Source organism: Kogia breviceps, chromosome 3, assembly GCF_026419965.1.
Source record: "Kogia breviceps isolate mKogBre1 chromosome 3, mKogBre1 haplotype 1, whole genome shotgun sequence".
Lineage (NCBI taxonomy): Eukaryota > Metazoa > Chordata > Mammalia > Artiodactyla > Physeteridae > Kogia > Kogia breviceps.
Genome location: NC_081312.1, coordinates 73,668,019 through 73,693,130, shown reverse-complemented (window position 1 = coordinate 73,693,130; position 25,112 = coordinate 73,668,019). Strand labels below are relative to the sequence as shown.

General features: G+C 38.7%; 1 protein-coding gene across 3 annotated transcripts in view; it reads right to left on the bottom strand.

The window, feature by feature from the left end:
- STXBP6 (syntaxin binding protein 6) overlaps positions 1 to 25,112 on the bottom strand; it is a 253,495-nt gene that overhangs the window by 177,102 nt on the left and 51,281 nt on the right. For all 3 annotated transcript variants that reach the window (XM_059058501.2, XM_067028641.1, XM_067028639.1), the window contains exon 2: positions 6,962 to 7,150. In XM_059058501.2, coding sequence (XP_058914484.1) covers positions 6,962 to 7,115 — 154 coding nt within the window. In that variant the 5' untranslated portion in view covers positions 7,116 to 7,150. The remainder of the gene's footprint in view (positions 1 to 6,961; positions 7,151 to 25,112) is intronic.

Below are 25,112 nucleotides of genomic sequence, written 5' to 3'. Positions count from 1 at the left end.
ATCTAGAACCATCAAGGAAACTCTAAAAAAATTTTAAGGCATCTACTTTTTTTTTTATTGCATAACTGAAGAAAAGTCCATACATGGCGGTGTCCTTGTCAGGAGCCTCTCAGAATTTCCCTGCGGAATTGATTTTCTCTAAGATTCAAATACATCGCTGACGCTGTCATTCTCCTGTGGGGCTTCCTTAACAGCCTAGATACTGGTGTAGAGGACTGTCACCTCCCAGCCAAAACCAACCAAGGCCTAAACTGGTAGGAAAGTAGAGTAATATCTCTAAAGATGTGTGAGGGAGTGTGAGAAAAGATGCTTGGTTTGGGAAGTCCTCTCTCATATAACTCTTATGCCTAAGAGACAGACAAACAGAGGAACACAGTGTCTAATACAGGCCTAGAATCAAACCACCTGGGTTTAAATCTCTGTTTTGTAACTCACAAACCAATGACCTTGGACCAGCCAATTGAATTCCGTATGCTCAGTTTCCTCATCTACAAAATGAGGATGGTACTGTTATCTACCTCATAAGGATTAAATGAGTTAATATATGTAAAGGGCATAAAACCATGCCCAATATAAGAACTCAATAAATACTACTACTACTATTAGTACTATTACTATTCCTAATTCACAGGGGGACTGGTGCTTCTCTAACCTTATTGAGCACTGAAGCATGTGATGGGTTCATGGCAGGTGCTACACTGAAGGTCATTTACAAATGACACCTGGTGGCAATATCTGCTGAGCCAGAAAACATTGCAGAAGAAAACCCTCTCTACTTTTAACTTCATGTAACCAAGGATATCATTGCAAATGTTTTAATCCAATGTGTCTATGCACGTGTCACAAAAGGGCCAAATTCTCAATGTAAAATATAATAGAAGATATTATATTTTTCTAAAATAAAAAAGGATGTACAAAGAATCAAATAATCATGACACTGGAAATAACTTTGGTTTTGATTGCACTGTCTTCTAGAGCTACTTAAAGTTTTAGGGCTGGATTTACATACTAAATCTCTATAATAAAGAGATAAAAAGCTTACCCTGATGTATATTCCAAATGGAGGAGAGTCTATTACTCAATAAACTCAGAACTGAGATAGAAGACACAGTATAGGTTGAAACTGTTCAATGTCTGTATGAATTTTGAAGAGTTAGGGAGAAACCTGTTTCTTAAAATATGGCTCACTCTACACCACAAGCCCTCCTGACCTATGTCAGAAAATATGAGGTGCTGTGGCACTACAAGCATGGCCAATGGGGTCACAAGGACTGGGTGGATTTCTGTTACTTCAAAAGTGGTAACCCTGGGACATCACGACCTCTCTGATGAACACTGGTGCCCTTCATCTGGGAAAAGAAGAATATACCACCCAATTGGGATAGGGATAGGGATGTTGTGAGGATTAACGGGAATTAAAACAAATAATAAAACATACACAGAATGATTTTTATTTTCTTCTACATAATATCTGAAAGATTGGTATTTTCAATATTTACTACTTCTATAACAAAGTACAATAACAAATATATGTCACTATTATAGTTGTTTTGTATTTCTTCTTTCACTACTAATACCTTTGTCCATCTCTGAGTTCAGTGTGGATTTCTTCATTTTTCCTGGATAAAAACTCTTGGAAAGTCAGCTCACCACTCCTGAATAAACCATTTCTATCAAGGTCAAATTTCATCTGTCTTGTATTTTTTCCTTCTCTCTCTTCTAATATTTATAGATCTTGTGATGAGATCTGTCTGACTTTAGAAAGTATATAAAAAGAATTTCTTTCTTATGCCAGATCTCTGACAATTAACTTTGGTTACCCTAATCCAACAGCAACCTATAAAAAATGTCCTCAAACCCTCATAATTGGTTTGAATGTCCATTTGGATTATTAACAACCTGAATTTCTCCCTATATGATATGTATGAAACAAGATGAAATTTGTTATAAAATTTCCAAGGGGGTTCAGAATCCTAGAACCTCAGGGCCTAAAAGAAGCTTTGAACTTGTCAACTGAATTGAAGCCCAGAAAAATTCTGAGCTTTGACCATGGCTAGTCAAAAAGAAAAAGACTAAGATGCATTCTTTTGATAGAATTGAGTACCATAAATATATCATTATGTCAAGTACACCAATAAGATAACACAGAGCATAACTCCCCAAGATAGTGAAACTTCTCAACCTTAGCTTCATTATCACATGTATGACACTTTCAAGATACAGGTAAGTTTCCCCACTACCCTTGGTGCTGCATTAGTAGGGCCTAGGTGAAACCAGGTCATCCATAAAATTCTAGAGGTTATTCTAAGGAACACCCAGGACTGGCAACTACAGAGATAAAGAACAGTATTGCCAAGTCCTAGCCTCCTAATCCCCATCATTACCTTCCATGGGGATCCATTTACATAAATGATTTCATCAAAGATCACTCAGAACTTTTTTTTTAATAATAAAATTTTGCTCTCTACAAATCTAAAATCATTCTGAAAGATTAAGATTCTGTTTTAAGAACAGAGAATGTTTTAATCACAAAAATTAAAGTTTATGTAAGAGAAAGTATTAATTACAAAAATTGAAGTTTCTTCATGCTCCTTCTATGGGGAGCAGCCAAGGAAAGAGTTTTATCCATTTACATATACAAAGGGTAGCATTATACATTATGCATACTGAATTAAAACAGGATCAGGAAAATAGATTTTAAACATGAAATTATGGAATGTTCAGTAGGTAACTGGCCTCTAATAGTAAATTGATATTAACTTCTTAGCATGCTTCTACTGTATTTTTTTTTTTTTGATAGGTAAGGAGTGCATTTATTTAGAAACACTCTCCACAGACAGTGTCTAGTGTAGTATTATAGACCCAAATTTTATGGAGGGGGCAACTGATTATAGAAATAGTTGTAGGCAGAGCTTGCTTTACAATTTGAATGAGTTAACAGCTCTAGGTTATAAATAAAGTCCATACTATCATCAGGTATTTAGTAAGCTATCCATTTACATAGCATCTTCCGTTTAAGCAGCTATTGTGTCTATACTTGGCAATGTGCCAGGTGCTATAAGGAACTATTGAGACACAGATCAGATAGATGGAAGCACAGGTTTACATGATACACAGCTGCTTCTGTCTGAGGACTCAAACGGCCATCTAGGATAACTTCTCATACCTTTAAGGGAGAGGGCTAGTTTCTGTCCATCTTACAGAGCAGACTAAGAAGGTTAATTAATTCTTATGATCATCCCACAAGTGACTCTATAAGACATTTTTTAGAATCAATTTTACCAAGATATCTTTACATATAATAAAATGCACCCATTTTAAGTGTGTAGTTTGATGAGTTGGTGGTTACTTGTGATACACCCCAGTAAGCACCACCACAATCAACATATAGAACCCTTACACCATTGCAAGAAATACCCTCATGCTCCTTTGCAATCAATCACCAACTCCACCCCCTGGCAACCACCAATGGGCTTTCTGTCACTATAGCTTAAGTTCTGTCCATTCTAGAATTTCATATAAATAGAATCATACATCATGTTGTCTTTTCCGTTGTTTTTTTTTTTTCACACGTAACACAAGGCTTTTGAGATTCATCCATGTTGCTGCATGTATTGGTTGTTCATTTAATTCCAGGTAGCATTCCACTGCATAGTTATAAAAATAATTTTATTCACTCACATATAGATGGACATCTGAGTTCTGATTTTTGGTTATTATAAATAAAACTGTTATGAACTTCTATGTACATGTCTTTATATGGACATATGTTTTTATTTCTCTTGGGTAAATGCCTAGGAACAGACTTATTGACTCATATAAATGCAAGTTTGACTTTATAAACAACTGTCAAATTGTTTACCAAAGCAATTCTATCATTTTTACATTCCCACCAGCAAAGTATGAGAGTTCAAATTGCTCCACATGTTTGCCAACACTTGGTATTGTCAGCCTTTTAAATTTTAGCCATTGCTGAAAAGAGAACGTGGAAACCAATACTTTAAGAATGTTAATCACATAAGCCTCTCAGTATGTAAGTATCTGCATACCATTCAAGAAGCCAGCCAGGAAGTCCAATGAGAATCAATCAAATTATATCCCAAAGCTCCATGGATGAATTGGAGAGGTTATTTCTCTCCTTACACAATTATAGCTAAATAACTCAAGGAAGATCTTATTTCCAGCACCATTCTGGATTCCCCTAGAGGATATACAACCCGCTCTGAAAATAATAAGTCTCATGATCACAGGCCTCTCCCTCTCAGATTATAAACTCTGCCAAATACTGGTGGAAAAAAATTCACACAAAGAATCATTACTAAAAGACATTGGATATATAAAACACCCATGCTTACATGCATATGTTGGCAAACTTTTAAAGCTTTGATACTCTTCTCTTTAAAAAAAGAATATAACTCTTTATGCTGTTTGAAAAGTGGTTAAAAATTATTTGCAGACATCGTCCTAATTTGGACAAATTTTGCCTATTCAAAATGGAGAGCTCGTTTTCATCAGCCAAACCACAAGAGTTGAAGGGCTCGGACTCCCAGAAAGCACAGGAGGTTCACACTGATAGCAGGAAAGAACAGCTGTCATTCCAGGGCTCTGCTTTCACTTCACAGACTCCTATGTGAGTTGAGCAACAAAGACTAAACAGGACTAAACAGGAGACAAGAAGGAACTCAGAATCCAGTTCATCTTTCAAAGAAGCCGCCCTTCCTCTGCCTGGAATGCTCCCTGCACCCACACCATTTCTTTTCAGAACCAGTGAGGCCCTACTTTTCTTGCAGCTCTGGGTTCTCCCAACGAGGTCAAATCCTCCTCACACATGCTTTCACATCACTATATTTTCCCTCTTTAACCTTTTCACAGTTAATAATTATGTTTATTTTAGTGAGTAAAATATTAATGTCTACTGCTCCTTCCCCAACAAACAAGGTAAGCTTCATGAGTTTTTCTCCTAACTGAAGCCCCAGCACCAAGAGTGCTCAGCACATAAAAAGTACTTAATAAATATGTGCGTAATTAATTAATTACTTGTTAATTAAAACAACACCTTATCAAAGATGTACTGACAGGACTCTACGCTTTTCATGAGTTCGAAAATAAAGGTGGCTGCTTCTTTCTCGATTACAAGAAAAATCAAACTGCAAAAACACTGTGGGTGTCAAGGTTGCCTGGCCTTCTCCTGCCCCAGTTTCCATTAAATCAGCTGCTTAAATGTCAGATCTGCTTTGTCAACCTATCCTCTCAAAATTCAAATCCATGAAAAGAATGAAGACTTTCAGAATGCAAGACTGTTCTCCATTAGAATGCAACAGAAAAGTAATTCTCATAGCTGCAGGCTTTAAACCTGAAGGTTTTGGTAATTTGTAAAGAAAATGGAGTTATCCAATAAGTCCCTGGTCATTATCTCCTATGGCAGGGGAAATGGCCATGCTCTTTCACCGGGAGAGGGAATTAGAGGCCCCATATCACTCTTGCAGACTTCATGATCAGAAAGAGGCTGACAATAACACGTGCCTAAAAGGCAAACAAAACCGCCCTTTTTTTCATCCACCTTTTCTGCAACTACCTGTCTTCAAGAAATCTCAATGAAACATTGAGAGAATGGAAGTTAATTAGAATATTATGTGTCCCTGCTCATCCCATGTTCAGCTCAGCTCAAATACAAAACAAAATGTCTTTTAATGCATTTTATTCATTATTGGTATAAGCGAAAACTCTAGAATTCAAATTTAAAGATGTGGAAATATTTTTAAGACCTGAATCTCGTTAACAAAATACTAGGAAGGTATTAGGAAAGGTTACTTCTTTAGATATTAATTGAGCCCCTATTATATGGCAAGCACTGCTCAGCACACTAAAGGAATGCAAATGTCTTCCAACAGTCACCAAATCTTATTAACCTAATTGTTACTTGGGATTAAAAAGAGACGAATATTTCAAGGTCAATTCTCATTCTAACCATTGAAAAGGCATTCTTACCAAAGGGTTATATTTCCATTTTATTTTAAACTAAGATACGGTCCTATTATTAACTCTACATGTTCTTTCTGGAAAAAAAGCTATTTCCACCTTGAAATAAATTCTGATAAACAAATGATCTGAGGCTTAATTTTTTTTAAAAAAAGCTAAAAATGGGTCTAAAAATAAAGTTTTATTCCCAAGCCACAACTGAAGAAAATTGGAAAAAAGATGAATTAAGGTAAGCCTAATTCCTCCATTGCCCAGTTACAAGAAATATCAGAAATATTACAAATGCTTCAGGTGCTCAGATTAGCATCACCCATAGTTCCATGGAAAACCTCCAAATTTCAACTCAAAAAACTTGGTATGAATTCACAGTAAGTCCCACAGATATGCTACAATCACAAACGGAAAGAAAAAAAAAGTAATCCCACAAAATTCTAAGCTTAACACAACAGATGTCTCTTCCTGACAAGGAACAGCTGTCAGGCAAAGCTGTAATTTATGAGCTGAGTCTACTTTCTCACATTCCATACAGTGTCGATATTTATCTTGAGACCAACTATTACTGATTATTGGCAACTGTTAAGAAAAAGAAAAGTCAATGAAACTCAGGCTGCTGGTAGTAACAATTATCCAAATCCCAGGAAGTGTTCTAAAACAAAAAATCTCAGAGGATAGCCCACTTTCTGTCAAGGCCCTAGGAAGGAAAAGTATGGACAAACAGACGTGTTTGCCAAACCTTTTACAGATGCTCTTAATGAAACTGAAAGGACATTAAAATTGCACTTCATTACCTTTCCATACTAGGCAACATCAAAAGCCAAGGTGCCATGAGTAAATAAGGATCAAAGAAGGTAACAGAGAAACAGGAAAGGAATGGAAAGGCAGGTGTATCCAAACCTTGGGCTATAACCCTTCTGGATACCTTAGAATTAACTGCTTTAAAACAGAAGTTGTTTTAATAATATTCATATCTGATTTTCATTACCTGACAGGCAGATGTAAGTTAAATATTCGCCTTGACCTCCAGTTGCCAAGAAAGGAATCTTTTTCTTTGTCCTCCTCTTGACTTGGACGGCTCCCAGCATCCTTTCATCAAGAGGTGCAAAAATTTCCTTGCTGATGGCAGACTTGGCACTCATTGTTGACCAAGCAAGCAGGGCACGCAGTGAGTTTTCTAAAGAAAAAGAAAAGGCAAGCTGTAATTGGCAGTATTACAAGGGCTCGTATAAGAATGAGCAGCAGATATGATCCAGCAATCCCACTCCTGGGCAAATAGCCAGAAAAGATGAAAACTCTATTTCAAAAAGATACATGCACCCCAATGTTCATAGCAATACTATTTACAATAGTCAAGACATGGAAGCAATGTAAATGTCTATCCACAGATGAATGGATAAAGAAGATGTTGTGTACACACATAATGGAATACTACTCAGCCATAAAAAACAGTGAAATAATGCCATTTGCAGCAATATGGGTGGACCTAGAGATGATCATACTAAGTGAAGTCAGAGAAGGACAAATATCATATGATATCACATATGTGGAATCTAAATAAATGATATAAATGAACTTATTTATAAAACATAAACAGACTCATAGACATAGAAAACAAACTTATGGTTAACGAAGGGGAAAGGGTAGGTAGGGATAAATTGGAAATTTGGGATTAACAGAAACACACTACTATATATAAAATTAGATAAACAACAAGGACCTACGCTACAGCACAGGGAACTATATTCAGTATCTTGTAATACCCTATAATGGAAAAAATATATATATGTATTACTGGATCACTTTGCTGTACACCTAGAACACTGTAAATCAACTAAAATAAAATAAAAAAGAATGAGCAGCAAGTTGATTCACACATGAAGTAATTTTCAAATTGTGGTTTAACCTCTCACTTGCTTGAAATGCATTATAGAATCATTAAAAGTAAGGCCTTTACATTTGTAAGAACTGCAAAAAAAACTCAAACAAAAAAGGAATACAGATTTACTCGCTGAAAATGACAAACGCAATGGGAGATGAGCAGCACAAAATGAGATCTAGGAAGTGTGTCAGTCTCTATCCCAACTGCACTTGACTCTAACTGGCAAGTCGCACCCACCCCATTCCCATTCTGTAAGGAACATGATTTCACATTTCCAGCTGAGAAATCTTTCCACTGTCTAAAAATCTTTAAAGTCAAGAGGTTCCTTATGCAACTTCAAAATTTCCTTTAACTCTAATGTAAATCCATTTCCCTAATTCTATTCATAGCAGAAATAATTATATCATCTTCCACATAATAACTATATATGCAACAGAAGACCATTAATTTAATCACCCTTCAGCTGCTTTGGATCAGGCTAAGTAATTAATCCTTATTTATCAGCCTCTTTCAATGGGTCCTATTTTCCAGTGCTCCTCTGCCTCTCATTGCCATGCTCTGGACCCTCGCCAAATTCTCCACAGTTTCCTTCAGCCAAAGTGGACACAGAATTCTAAAAAAATGTCTGACTGATGCCAAGTATTTTGGAAATGTTACCCAGCAGTTCCCACATGTTATGCTCCTGTGGTTAACTGGCAGTGTGTGCCCAATAATTAAGAAAATAAAGCATCGTGTTGCCGACTCCCAAAGAGTCCCCCCACACCCCTCAAATTTACATATACACAGTCCCCATGTTATATTTACTTTTCCAAAGTTGTACTTCCCTAAAGGTCTTGATTCTGCTTATTTGTGTCTATCATATTCAAGGTCAACCTGAATTTTAACCCTCTACCATCCAAAAACTCAGCTGCAACTTGAGTAAATGAGTAAATGTTTTCTATTCTATCATCCTAGTCAGAGTCTATGTCTTAAGCAGTAACCAACATTTGCTCAAGCAAATAACAAATCAGAACTAAAGGTGCAGAGGAGGCCAATGGGTTGGTCAAGCAGGCTGTACAGAGCATTCAGAGATCCTGCAGAGGGATCAATAGCACAGCTATATATGGTAACAGTAGCTCAAAGAGCTGATCGACCTGCTGTAAAATCGAGCCAGTTGGTAAACAAACACCTATTACGTGCCACCTCAATGCTCAGTATAGAGATATAAGAAATAACTAAGATATGCTCCCTGCTCTCCAGGAGTTGACTACTGACTACATCAAAGGTTTCCCTTAAATCCAGATGATTTATGATGGAAGACCATGAAACATCCTTCCCAATGCAAGATTCACAAATGCTATCCACACAGCTGTCCACCTGTAACTGGTCCCACACCTGTAACCCCATGGTAGGAAAGAGATATATTAAAAAAAGAACCTTCCCCTGGTTAAAGACATTTCTCGTGGTTTCAGTTCTGTAGTAGGCTTTCTTAGTGGTAGCAAGAATAAAGAATAGTGTTGGTGTTTATTTTCTATCTATACCTCTATCTATACATTATAGATCTATGCCCAGATCTATGTGCTCAGATCATGCCATTTTATCATTGCCACCAGGTTCTTCATACTAGCTGAGTTCAAAATGATGATGGAGTTTCTCAATGTGCTGACCTCTAACTGACACCCTGTGATTTCCTAGAAGTTAGCAAACAGAATTTCCCCCACTGCGATTTACCCCATGACTTTGCTATGGTATTATAATTTACAGGGGCATTTTTTTAAAAAGAGAGAAACTAGTTCTTTTCTAGCTCCAAGGCCTTTCACCTCTTAGCATTTGGGGACACGTGAAAGAGAAAGCCAGTGGTAGCATGGTGGCTTCAAACGTCCTATAAAAGCAATGTAGAAAGAAAGTCATCTTCCCAAACTCATCAGGCATTCTCTAACCAGCGCCTTCCCAACTGTGGCAAGGCTTTTGCTTTTCCAACTCAGATTCACATTTTTCAAAACTTGTGGTTAAAAGAAATAGAAAGCGATCATTGTATTATGCAAAATCTATCAGAGAAAAAGAAAGAAAAGGAACAACATGCATGTGCTACTAAATTTTCAGGAAATCTTGCTCTTCTTTTGAAAAATTGATAAGAAATTGAAATGGCCTTTTGTTGTTTTACTGTATGGATATTCAGCAGCCAAGAACAAAAGAGGAAAAATAAAACCAGTAACTTCACTGACCACAAGTTTGGAATCAGACAAACGTGGGTTCAAATCTTATTTCCAAAACTGAAGACCTATATGTGGGTAAATCTCTTAAAATTCAGACCCTCAGTTTACTCACTGCAGCATGGAGAGAGCTTCACCTAATTCATGGAAGCATTGAAAGAATTAGATGAAACAATGCATGCAAATCACTTATTCTGGTGCCTGAATCATAATGAATGCTTAAAATGGAAAATTTTTAATAACTCTCCTACTAAGATATGAAAAATAGAAGACCCTCTGAACTTGCAGAAACTGAGTAAATGTAGCCATCCATACCAGAAGGTATCTGTAAAAGAGAAACTCGATTTACCAAAGCTTTGCCTCTCTCACTCACGGATATGAAACCCTCTAAATATGGACAAACAGTCTAACATATGGAGGGCTCTGTATAAAGTGTTATCAGGATGAGCTATTTATAGGTTTCACCCTCAGGAAACTCACTCGTAAGAGACTATCAGGCTCATTTTTATGGGAAATTGTCTAAAGTTTTTGTCCAGGCCAAGGATACTAACAAGCCTGGGAGCACGTGTGTATGTTTTTGATGCCACCTGGAAATGAGAATGGACAGTGGATTCGAAGAGAAAGAATCAGAACGTGAAAGGGGTACTAATGTAGCTTCATGGAAAAAATCTATGCGTGTCTCCCAAACCTGACTGCACATCTGAACTCGGCAAGGAGAGCTTTTCAAAAATGCAGACCCCTGGGCCCCTCCTTTACCCCCACCAAATAAGAATCTTGGGATCTGTAGTTTAAACAACTCTCTAACTGCAGCCATCCTGACGCCTCAGTGAAAAGCTGAGAGCCTAAGGAGGAACTGGGGATGGAAAGGAGTGTATTCTCAGGAGAGAATACAGGAAGAGAACGTACAGGACATTTTCTCTCCATTCAACCAAGCAGATTTCTCAGGTCTTAGATCTTCCTACTGGTAAATCAATGTCCAGCCCACAGCTGGACCTCTTTGTAAGGAAAACAAGATGAATACACAGCGGTGGTACACCACTGACCACAGTTACTCCAACCTACATCACCCTGAAGGGGAGCAGGACATGCCGCCCCAAAATATTCTGCTTTAGTATATTGATTGTTTTGAGCCAAAGGTATCTGAAAAACAGCAAATGTAGGGACAGGCTTTCTCTGAATTCCCTTTATCTGTCTAAAGACAGATCCTCCAAAAGGAACTAGGTTGTTATAAATCCCCTCTCCAGGAGTTTCATCCACCAGAGAAGACTGATTCTTGTCACAGGACAGTAGACTAGAAGAAGTCGACACCACACTCAGACATACTCTGTCACAAACTGTCACACCTCCAATCTAGTCTTGTAAGGTCCCATTCATCTTTTCTAAACATCTTTTTCTCTCCCCTAAGAGGTCTACACCCCGTCCCCCTTCCCTAATAAGATGGTATTTAATCCTGAATTCTAAGCCACCTTGGGAATTATTCATTTTTCCCAGGGTATCTCCCATGTATATACGAGGTAAACATGTTAATAAACTTCTGATTGGTTTTCTCTTGTTAATCTTTTATTACAGGGGTCTCAGCTAAGAACTCAGAAGAGTAAAGGGAAATTATTTTTCCTCCCCTACAACCCATGGAAGTTTTCTCTCTTCCTGGTCCACAGCTTCTAAAGACTATAATTACAAAGCTTTCCCATCCAAGAAACCAACCTACAATATGATTTGCAAGTCAAAGCAGCTGGCTGCTTTAAGTGGTAGTTTTGGAAACTAATCACAGTTAGCTTTCCTCTCCCTCAAGCTTTTCCATCTATCTTCTCCCTTTAAGCCATCTAACCATAACCACTTTTGTCAGCACATGGTTACGGTAGTGAGATGGTCCTCCACCTACTATCCTCCTCTCCAGGAGGAGTTGTAAACTCCAAGGACCTCACGGAAGAGGCAGATGAAGTACGTAAGTTAAGGGGTAGAGAGGTAAGATGTCTTTGCATTCCAACACTAACATTTTCCATTTCCAGTACTTGAACTGACCCGTGTTCTCTGTGGTCAAGAGACAAGGGGGAGTGGTAGGAACTCTTTAAAACTGTAGATGACCTGTGGTGGTGGACTCATCATCCTGCAGGTGGGTCTAAGGCGGTGGGGCTGACAGGGCTTAAATATTTCTCACCTGAGAGGTAAGCGCTGCCTCTGGTGAAACAGAGGCGCCATTTATTTAGCATAATATTATTAGATAACAGATTCTCTAATCTCATTCACTTGCCATGCTTCACACGCAATCTTCTGATCATGGTATGGCACTGGCTATGCCAACACAAGTAATCTGGACTGTAGGACGATTATATTCCCATTGCCAACAAGTAACCAGAATGCCTGGTTTTAGACCTCACCCTCTTAAACTAGTTACTATGACTCAACCCTGAGGTAGATGCACTCAAAACCAGCCGATATCAAGTTTCAGAATTCTCCAAGTTAACAGCAAACAGGATATCATCCCAGAACACTTTTGGGGAGAATCAGCTGGTCTCTACTAGTGCATGGGAACTCTAGTGCGGTGACCTCAAATAACTCAGAAAGAAGAGAAATAAGGTTATTCTCTAAGATAGGACTTCTCTACATTGCCACTTTGTTTTCGAAATTCTACAAATGCAGCTTAACTCACGCCTTTAACTGGATGACACTAATCATGCACCCAGATCCCATTGCCTTCCTGGTTTTAAATCCATGTGTGTAGCTGGCAACTGAGCATTTCCACTAAGTTAATTTAGACTCATTCTTGTCTCTCAAACCCTCCAAGTCCCCATAACAACTAACCAATTACCAAGTTCTGTAGATCCAATTTAATATTTCTGGGCTCCACCAGATCCTCTTCATCCTCACATCCTCTACCTTAATTCAGATCCCCATCATCCCTGATTTGAATGATTTGGATGCCTCCTAAAAGGGTTCTAGTACCACTCCCATCTTGCTACCATTGTCCCTCTATACTGTCCAAGGTAATATTCTAAAGGATAAATATGATTCAAGTATAACTTTATTCAACTGTTTCTACTCCATGCCTCATGTCCTGAAAGAGAAACACAATTACTTTGACAAGGAACTGGGGAATGTTATAAATATTGAGGCCAAAGTAGAGAAATGTTAAATTGCTTCTCTTAAACTCCACAGTATTTAACTACTAAATGTTACAAGTCAGATGTTATTACACAGTCATTAAACTTAGAGATAATCTAAAAATGTTAATTGTACTCCAAAATCCAAAAACTTCACTTAGTAGCCAGAAAATATGCAACTTCTTAGGCAATAAAAATAAATTTTATTTTTTCTTGTTTCATAAATTAAGACCAATGAGATAATTTGAGGTCAATTTAGCTACTTTATAAAAATTTTCTCAAGTAAGGGTTACTGATTATTAGAAATATGCAATTCTACTTCTACTTAGACAACTTTACTCTTGGATAAGATAGTTCTGAAGATGAAAACTTTAGTCTATCCATAGCATGTAAGCATGAGGATAAATTAATTAGATGAAAGTTTCAACCTACCAGCCAATTTTTCCATGTACTTCAACTACTACTCTCAAGTAAAAGTTCTTATAAATAGAATCTAAAAGGGGAGTCAGATATGCCACTAGACTAGACAGATAACTTTAATCTGGTGATACCATTCAAAGTTGAAAATTGCAATCACTATGAGTTCATCATTCTTTCTGGTAGAAACAACAAGGGCTAAGGAAGGGGCTTGCCAATGGTAAAAAACCAGAAGGGGATGGCACACCAAGAACCCATACTTAAGATTTCACAAGATTTACAAAGATTGAGACTAAATCAATGTCATACAGCAAATCTGCTAAAAATATCCTAGAAAAAGCCAGAAACTTACAAACAGGAAAAAAAAATTTAAGTATATGTATAAAAGCTAAAAACATTCTCTATTCTGCTAGAAAAATATTTGGAGATAGACCAAAAAATATATTAAAGGGGGAATTCCAAACAAAGACTGTGTACATCAGCATCAACTGGGGTGCCCAGGTCTTGCTCACACAGATTCAGGGGACCTGGGGGGGCAAGGTCTGGGATTTGTTTTCTTGATGATATCTTTGATTTATTCCACTGTACAACCAGGTCCAGATCCACTGTCTCTGGGTTTTTGTTTTTTTCTCTGTATTTAATGAATTATTTATAAAATAAAGACTCCATAAACCTTTTTTGAGACTACATGGCAGATGCTCTGGAAAGCTCTAGTAATGAGTCACTGAGGTTTGTACAGCACTTCATGATTTACAAAACACCTCCACGCAATCCCAAGTATACAATCAAGACAGCTGCTAAATGCATCTTCCAAAGCTTGCTCTTTTTGTAAATTAGAATCGTTAGGTATGTGCATTTATGAATGGTAAACTATGCCATTTTTAACCCACCCCTTTGGTCTCAGGATTATGAAGAAGTTATAATTCCTCTCTTATAGAGATTAGTATTTGCACTGAAACCTTTAGAACCAGCAACTCCACTACTAGAGAAAAAGGAAATGTTGTGTGTATTATACATGATGCATGCTTACTTCAGATCCATTTTTAAGAGCAAAACATTATGAAGAACCTAAATACCCATCAATATTCAATCTACATTGTTAAGATGAAGTATAGCCCTTCAACCCAATGGACTATCACATAACCTTTCAAAATCATGGCACAGATCTATGGATACTAACTTGAAAAAATGACATAATACAGACTGAAAACAAGGAAGTTACAAAGCAGAAAATGAGCTCATGAATATAAATTTATATGTGTGTACTGATATGCATAAAGAGATTTCTAGAAAAAAGTCTGCCAAAATGTTAATATGATTATGTCTGGAATTTGAAACAAAGAAAAATAGGTCCAAGATTCTGCAGGGCAGTATTCTTATTCCACTATAACTTGAATATAGTGTTCCTTAAAAAAATTTGTTTTTGAGGTACACTCTTTCTCCCAAAACGGGAAGATATATTAAAATTTATTTTATTGAGATCCAATTATCAGTCTGCCCTACTCTCTTTTCAACTCCAGTCCAGGCATGGTGTTGGGAGTCCCAAAGGTGAAAGCAGATAAATTTCCACCTTCAAAGAGTTGTGAGAAAGGAGAGCAGATGTTGTGAATGATTACCACAAGGCCTGGAAGTGATTTTGGTGAGAAGAAAACGTCACCTTTCCTCTGAGCAAATGCAGCTCCTTGCCAGGACCCACGACCTGGTGAGCAGAATGCCAGCCAGATGTCCACTTGCACCTGCTCCCTTGGACACAATCGTTGGAGCAGTGCAAAAGCAGCACAACCACACACAGCAACCCTGGTCATGACACTGAGCTCCTTAAGGAAGGAAAAGAAGCTCTTTTTTACCATCAGGCTACCAAATACCATAAGACCTGGCTGGCTTTTTCTTCCGTGTATATACTAACCCTCCTCTTGTATGAGACATTATGTTCACAGGATCCTCGAAGCCGGTGACTCATGTCTGCTTCAATTATAAATCTAGACTATTGTCATCTCCTCTTTCCTTGTTTATATGTTCAGTAAGCACATTCTTCTTGTAGGCTTAATATCCAAAGAACAAACCCTTCTCTGCACCCAGACCACAAGACCTGTGTTTACACAAGTTTATTTACGTGGTGGGTGGACTTTTTAGCCGCCTTGTCGATCACTTCCTAACTTTAACAGATGATATGACAAAGCCAAAAAATAACATTACCAAGAACAAAAAGAGGCTGCTGGGAATACACCATTTGGAGGATTTGTTGAGGGATTTATTCTGTAATAGAACCTCCACGTTCACAAGTTTAAATTTCCAGGATCAGCTAAGTTGGTTCTACAGTACCCATATACCGACTCGACAGTGATGGGGAGAAATAAAGTACCAAAGGGAAGGGCAGGCTGAGGTGCACTCACTGGATTATGACAGAATTATTGATCCCAAGTGTGAGGCAGACCTTACAAATGAGTTTAAGCATATCAAAGAAAGAACAAAGGGTTATAAAGGAAAATGAACCAAAAGGAGCTCCAATCGTTGGCATCTCCCAATTTTCGAGTACTCATGTCATTGTGGTGCCCAAGAGCCAGTTGGCAAACTAACAAAACAATATGTTGGCCTGAGAGCATTGTTTATTAACAACACTCATAATAGACAAATCTATTCCAACCAAATATGGACCAAGACACACGAAGATTGATAACATGAAAATAAACATTTTAATTGTGCGCCACGCTCTGTATTGATTGCTGAATTAGAGTGCTGCTTCTACTTACACTGAAGATAAAACAATGGGGGAAACACTGAACCCACACATGAAAGGAAGTGGAAGACAGTGTGGTTCAGGTGTTTACTCTTTTTGATGTATACAGAAGTTTACAACAGAAGTTTTGGATTAAAAAATAAAGAGCAAACATATCAACCATTAAAGACAAACAAATCAATGAACAAATCCTCCAGCAAGCATAAAATGAGCCTTTTATATCAGATATTTGTTAACTCAAATCTTAGGTAAATTATAAATTCTCTTGATTCAGCTATTTCTGTTTTAGAACAGACCTGGAATGTAACACTAAAAAGGTAATAAACCTTTAAAAAGACCCTCCAATTTGAAGTGTATGAAACCTACAAAACCCAAAAAAGTAGTTGAAACAAGTTTATATATTTTCTAAAAATCTAAAAATCAAAGCAAAACTTCTCAAAATAGTCTCTAAATCATCAATTCTGAGGGTGTTTCCTACTTGAATCCCTTATTTGGAGAATATCATCATTTTATAATTTCTTGAGAGAGTTTCAATTAGTTTTCTGTAATTGACATTTTATCAGTGTTATACTCTGACATGAAGTCCTTCACAGCAATGAGGGGTGCAGAAGAAATGTGATACATCCAGAAGCCCTGTTATACATATTTACACTGTCAACTTAAAAGACTAAGGACTCTGTCCTTCAATGGCTCAATTTCACAAATGAGATTTTCAATAAGGTCTTTAAACTCTTCCCATACGGATCAAGCCAAGGATTGTCATTTCAACTTTAATCAGTCTCCCCAACAATCAAGGTCATGATTTTGTGCCTGTGCAGTGTAATCTGAATGGTGCTGGAAAAGATTCCCTCCCAGCCTCCAAAAGCTTTTCCCGTCAGCACCTCAAATTCCGACAGGAGATGCGTACACTTAAACATGTGACTTTGGTATCTGAAAGTCCTCATTAATACATTTTATGTGGGAGAGAGGAGGGTGAGATTCCATTTTATAGATGAGGAAACTAAAGCTCAGAGTAGTTAAGTAAGTTACTCTAGATCATGCAGCTTTTCAAGGGCAGAGCTAGGATTTGAACCTAGGAAGCGTGATACTAGTAGTCTTTGCTCCCCTATCTCCTAATGAAGAAATGAAAAAGGTAGGAAGTGATGAGATAGAAATACATTCCAGGTTAATCAAGACAAATTCATCTGCTTCACAGTTTTGCCTCTGGTCAGCCTTGCTTTTGGGTAGACAAGATACTGTTATCATCCCTGCCCAGCTACTACAAAGATAACGAGTCAGGCTGGAGTTTGAAGTCGTTCTTTCTGGATATCTGCTCATCTTGGGTATGCAGGTCATGCTGTGAAACTGGCAAAGAGGATCACGTAATCTAGTTAGAATAGAGCTTGTTTTGACTCCACAGATGAAAATTGGGGAGTTCAGAATACATTAGCAGAGAGTCTGTGATAAAGCTCTATCTCCACAAACAGGACAAGGCTCACCAAAGCCTCATCACAGCTGTTTGCCACCCTCCTTTGGAGACCAGCCATTTATAACAGGAGTCAACTCCTGGGAGGATCTTGGATGGCTGCCACCAGGCAGTTTTATGAACCTTGCAGGCTATTTTCCAAACCGGAAAAGGCTTAAAAATGAAAGGCACATATTTCAAAGGTTTCTGCTGGTTCTCAGGGAAAACTCCTCTTTCCACTTCCTTTCTGTATTACCCCCCTCTGGTATTTCAAAAGCACAACTGGGACCCTCCTTGTTACTTCCTACCCCATACTCTTTCTGTGTCTTCTGTCTTCCACTGCCAATGCTTCAAGCAACCTTAGCTGCTTCCCTAACAGCAATGCCCCTGGCTTCACACGTTTGAAATGCTTGGCAAGAGGAATTCTATCCACTTGACTTAACTGAGTAGGATCTCAGCAAGACCTTCCAAATGAGCCAACCAACAACCATTGCTTGATAAATTTGGGGGCCCTACCCACCAGCAGCTTATACTTCAGTTGAAAGATGTGTGCAAGTTAGTATGTTAGCAGTTTTAAGCTTACACATTTAACAGCTGGAAGTGATTTAGTGATTGTCTATCTCATCCAATTCTCTTCCTTAAATCATAAGAAAACTGAAATCCAGAGGGTAATTCCCAAATCATACAACTAAAGAGTAGCAAGGCCAAGATGAGGGCTAGCCACTATTCTCCACCTTACTGTGATGTTCTCCACATAACTGTGAAGTTATGATAGCAATCCCAAGTTTGTGGAAGGTGAGAATAGGTAGTATGTCAGAAGGGAGAGGGAAAGAGAGAAAATATCATTTATTACAGTGGTGACTCTCCTTAGATTCATCCTTTTTCTCATGAATTGGCATGAAATTAAGTGTTGGACTAGAATATCCCTAGCCCATAGATTTCTAAACCTCAACTTTTGGCTATCACCTTCTATTCCCTTGAATTTTCACAGTTTATGTTTTCTCATCTGGCTGTTGAGGCCAAAAGCAATGATGGCCTGCCCAAATGGAACAGGTTGAGACAGTCCAAGAAGCACAGAATTGTTTTGGCTAAGTCCCAAGCCACAGGGCTCTGTGCTGACCCCAACTAACAGGAGCTCCTCCTACCGTCTCAGTGCTCTGAGCCACTGGAAGGAGAACATGCCCTGGGCAAAGGCACGAGTCTATTACCAGTCTGGGAATTAATGCTCTGGATTGGGGGGGGGTCTCCTGAAAGCACAATGCTAACCACACCAAGAGCCTGGATCAGCTCTTATAAAGGTTTCTCAGCACTTATTCCAGGCCCTGGAAACAACAGGGGAGGAAAATAGGAATCTGTCAAGTCCAGTTCTTGTCTTTGGAACTGCACCCTTCAGCCTCAGTACAAAAACACCACCAGGTGCCTGCAATCTGTAATCAGTGCTCTATTAAAATGCTCTCAGAAATGCCGAAATTATCCTGATTTCCACACGCAGCTGCACAAGGTCCTGTTGGGTAACTGAAGAGTCTCTTACAGGTTCACTTGAGACTCCCCAGAAGCAACAAACTAGAACGCCTTGGTTAGGATTCACCATCCAATCAACAGTGAAATCTCCATGTGAGAGGGATGGATCGGTGGGTAGGCAGGCATCCCTGTTCTATGCATTGGGGATGCCACAGAATAGCCTACAAATCCAGGTCAGACTCAAGGTCCATATGCAAATGCAGATTCTGCCCCATTCGATCAGTTCTTCGTCATTCAATGTCAACTCTTTTCTTAGTCAGCATGTTCCAGAAAATAACTAACTTCTGACCTAACCAGCTGTGCAGTGTTTGATAGGGAAGAAAAATCTGTCAATTGAACACTACTCTAATACTAACTCAGGTTAACACTAGCACAAGTTTACAGTATCACACATTAACAAATTACACGGACGTTCAAGCACATTTAATCCAGCTCCAGAATCCAGGACAAGGGCATAGTGGTCACTACCCCCCACTCAATCTTCTAGATGTTGGGTGGTGAAAAGAAGGCTAGGTTTGTCATCAGATGATCAGGTCTGAGCTCTGTCTTTGCCTTTACTTGATGAATAATTTTGAGTAAAATTCTAGACCTCTGAGAGCTGTACCTTCAATTTTAAGATGGGGTAGTACCACCCACTTCACAAGACTGTTGTGAATGATAAAGGAGGAGGAAAACAGCTCCCTGGTCAGCCTGCTTTTACCTGGGGTGCCCTGGTCCTTGAAAGGCAGACGGGCATGTAAGCATGTCAGCTTATACCTGCAAAAGCATATACACATCACAGTGTATCTTACAAAGTTTACTTACTTCCAGTGTCATCCTATTTCATCTGCCCAATTTATGAGGGAAGTATCATCATCTCTCCCAGACAGGTAAAGAGAATAAGGCTCAGAGAAGGGAAAAACCTTGATGGCTCTGCTAGACTCAGCCTGAAAAGAGATGGGTTTTCTTCCTGCTGTCCTGTCCTGTTTCCATTGCACCTCTCTGCCTCACCATATGGAACTGCCAGCTTACACAGGAAAATAATGACAGAGCCAACTGAAGTCTGCCCCAATGTGGATGCAGTGTTGCTACACAAGGGAGATGCAGGGTTGTGTAGACATTAAAAAAAAAGAAAAGGGCAAGAAAAGAAAAGGCACACACAAGGAGCAGAGCTGGGATAAGACACAGCCTCACTTATTCAATATGCGACACTGAGGACACTAAGGTCAAGGCAGTCCTTTCCCTCACAGAGTTTACATCCTAGTGGAGAAGAAGAACAATCAACAAGCAAGCAATTCTATGAAGCATCTGAGAAGAAATCAATTAAGACTGGTCCAGTGGGTTCAGCAATTAAGCAAGGGGATGATGAATAACAGTCACTATCATTCACCACTAATGGTCAGACAGGGAAATACATCATGTGGAGCTAAAGCTTTCCAAGCCTTCTAAGAGGACAGCCATCCGGTTTTGATGACCATTTCTGCTCCAAACACATTATTCCTTACTGTCAGAGGTAACAAATAAATTCCACCGTGGGACAGGACCTATCCTTCTTCACACATTTACTGAGTAATTTCCGTGACGTGGGCTTTGTACAAGGGATGGACATTACAGAGCAGTTAGATCTATCCAATGGAAAGAGTCTAGTCGAGGAGAAGCACAAGGAAACAGGCCCCCCTGGACCAAATGAAGCGTCTGAAGCTGCTGCTTCACAGCAGCAGAAGAGGCAGGTACTTTAATCCTTCAGAGGCTGGTGATCAGGAGCTACTTTGCTAAGCCTGGCCTTGAGATGTAATTAAAGAATTTAATTAGGTGGACCTGCATGGAATATGCAGGGAGATCCACTTTGATGGAAAGCCATGGAAGCTGTTAACTCTGAGTGACCTGACACATGCCTGGGCTTCCACCTGGGATCTGTGCCAGGGGTGTTCCCCGGATGCTTCAAGAGAGACAGACACAGCTGGACCTACGGTGAGTGCAGAGGACTCCCTGGAGGGACATACTCACTTCTGCACAGACGCTACGCACTTTCAGAACAGCAAAGGGAAACTCTGGGTACATGTATGGGAGAAAACACGGTCAGAGAAGCTGTTACAGAAAAAAGGTATCTGAGACAAATATAAACTCCTCAGATGCCCATTTGGTACTAAGCCTTATGGGGGTTGGTGGGAGGAGGGAAGGTGAAAGGTGAACTTTTAAAATGTACATCCCCACCTGTTCACTGAAGTGGGGGTGGACAGACCTGAGGTCACCAATGGGTAGTTTTGCAAAAATAAATGTTCTTGGCCCATGTACATTTTAAAAATACATATTTTAAACTGAAATCATTTCCTCTAAGATCAGGAGCAAGACAAGGTTGTCCAGTCTCACCACTATTATTCAACATAGTTTTGGAAGTTTTAGCCACAGCAATCAGAGACAAAAAAAAAAAAAATAAAAGGAATCCAAATCGGAAAAGAAGAAGTAAAGTTGTCACTGTTTGCAGATGACATGATACTATACATAGAGAATCCTAAAGATGCTACCTGAAAACTACTAGAGCTAATCAATGAATTTGGTACAGTAGCAGGATACAAAATTCATGCACAGAAATCTCTTGCATTCCTATACACTAATGATGAAAAATATGAAAACAGAAATTAAGGAAACACTCCCATTTACCATTGCAAAAAAAGAATAAAATACCTAGGAATAAACCTACCTAAAGAGACTAAAGACCTGTATGCAAAAAACTATAAGACACTGATGAAAGAAATTAAACATGATACAAACAGATGGAGAGATATACCATGTCCTTGGATTGGAAGAATCAACATTGTGAAAATGACTCTACTACCCAAAGCAATCTACAGTTTCAATGCAATCCCTATTAAACTACCACTGGCATTTTTCACAGAACTAGAACACAATATTTCACAATTTGTATGAAAACATAAAAGACCCCAAATTGCCAAAGCAATCTTGAGAATGAAAAATGGAGCTGGAGGAATTAGGCACCCTGACTTCAGACTATACTACAAAGCTACAGTCATCAAGACAATATGGTACTGACACAAAAACAGAAACAGATCAATGGAACAGGATAGAAAGCCCAGAGATAAACCCACGCACATAGGGTCACCTTATTTTTGATAAAGGAGGCAAGTATATACAATGGAGAAAAGACAGCCTCTTCAATAAGTGGTACTGGGAAAACTGCACAACTACATGTAAAAGAATGAAATTAGAACACTCCCTAACACCATAGACAAAAATAAACTCAAAATGAATTAAAGACCTAAATGTAAGGCCAGACACTATAAAACTCTTAGAGGAAAATATAGGCAGAACACTCTATGACATAAATCACAGCAAGATCTTTTTTGACCCACCTCCTAGAGAAATGGAAATAAAAACAAAAATAAACAAGTGGGACTTAATGAAACTTAAAAGCTTTTGCACATCAAAGGAAACCATAAACAAGACAAAAAGACAACCCTCAGAATGGGAGACAATATTTGCAAATGAAGCAAATGACAAAGGATTAACCTCCAAAATTTACAAGCAGCTCATGCAGCTCAATATCAAAAAACAAACAACCCAGTCCAAAAATGGGCAGAAGACCTAAACAGACATTTCTCCAAAGAAGATATACAGATTGCCAACAAACACATGAAAGGATGCTCAACATCACTAATCATTAGAGAAATGTAAATCAAAACTACAATGATCTATCACCTCACACCAGTCAGAATGGCCATCATCAAAAAAATCTACAAACAATAAATGCTGGAGAGGGTGTGGAGAAAAGGAAACCCTCTTGCATTGTTGGTGGGAATGTAAGTTGATACAGCCACTATGGAGAACAGTATGGAGGTTCCTTAAAAAACTAAAAATAGAGCTATCATATGACCCAGGATCCCACTACTGGGCATATACCCTGAGAAAACCATAATTCAAAAAGAGTCATGTACCACAATGTTCATTGCAGCTCTATTTACAACAGCCAGGACATGGAAGCAACCTAAATGCCCATCGACCAATGAATGGATAAAGAAGATGTGGCACATATATACAATGGAATATTACTCAGCCATAAAAGGAAATGAAATTGAGTTATTCGTAGTGAGGTGGATGGACCTAGAATCTGTCATACAGAGTAAAGTAAGTCAGAAAGAGAAAAACAAATACCATATGTTAACACATATATGGAATCTTAAAAAAAAAGAAAGGTTCTGAAGAACCTAGGGGCAGGACAGGAATAAAGATACAGACATAGAGAATGGACTTGAAGACATGGGGCGGGGGAAGGGTAAGCTGGGATGAACTGAGAGAGTGACATGGACATATATACACTACCAAATGTAAAATAGACAGCTAGTGGGAAGCAACCGCATAGCACAGGGAGATCAGGTTGTTGCTTTGTGACCACCTAGAGGGGTGGGGTAGGGAGGGGATATGGGGATATATGTATACATATAACTGATTCACTTTGTTACACAGCAGAAACTAACACACCATTGTAAAGCAACTATACTCCAACAAAGATGTTAAAAAAAAAAAAAGAAAAAGAAAAAAGAAAAAAATGCATATTTTATGTGAAACCGATTTCTAGTTTCCCCTGAAGATCCAGCAACATTAAGTAGTCCTACAGTCTTCTCCCTGCAGCCCCTCCTCCCCCCACCACCGACCACAGTCCACAGTCTCAAATTCATCATCCCCACCACTATTTTATTGCCCAAACTGAGGCTTAATATCAGTTGACCATCATCCAAGTTGCCCTGTTTTTCTTATATCTGGCCTGTTGGCTAATTTATTTCTGTATGGTTATTGAGTATGAAGAACCTGATGTAGATACTAAATTAATTAGCAAGATAGGGAAAGTTTCTAAGAACACATAAGGCAGAGGGAGCACAGTGTAAAACAAAATGTTACTGCCCAATGGGAAAGTAAAGCTGAGATAAAGAAATCATCACATGAATCTGGGGGAATTAAACCAAGGGTATCAAAATAAAGACAAGCCAATGTTCATATCACTCTGTCATCTTAGAAGTTTATATACACGTTCTATTCTCACCCCTCCCAACAAGCCAACCGCTCTGAGAAAGTGTCACCAGGCTCTGGAGCCACAAATACAAATGAGGTGAAATGTGGAGGGTGGGTACTCCTGCAGCCTCTCACACACAGCCAACTGGAGGACACTTTTGGTATATTTATCAAAAGCTCTGAAAATTGGCACACAGCAATTCTACTCCTAAGAATTAATCCTAAGGAAATCATCAAACAAGTGGCAAAGACACATATTCAAGGATATTTATCTACTTGATTGGTTTTCTTAAAACACCAGCCTGGTAGTTTTCTTTCACTGATATCATATTTAATCTCAATATAAATCGTAAAGAGTCAGTGTTCCACAGAAATTTGAAGGCCCAAAACTTCAAACCTACCCATGTTTTCCTGCTTTTGACCAGGCATTTCATCAAGTGTCTACTAGTTTGTGCTAGACTGGAGACATGCACATGAGAGGCAGAGGAGGATAGGCATGGGCAGGAGGCTTCACTGGAAGAGGCCCAGAACTGCAGGGGGCTCTCAATAACTGCTGCTGTCCTAAGAACCCCTTAGGACATGAAGAGAGCTTAAATATATAAGACCTGCATTTTGTTTTTTTAAAAGAATGTTTAAATCTGGCCTTTTGCTCATAGCCCATGCAGCAGAATTCTTACATGTCTGTATTCACCTCAAAAATACCTAGAGAGCAGTAAATGACACAATGCCAAACCATCATTCCCAGGACAATCACCATCTGTTTCACACACTGTGTGAAATACCTAGCACTGCACATCATTATAAACATGGTCTGTTAATTCTATATGTATATGCATGTGTG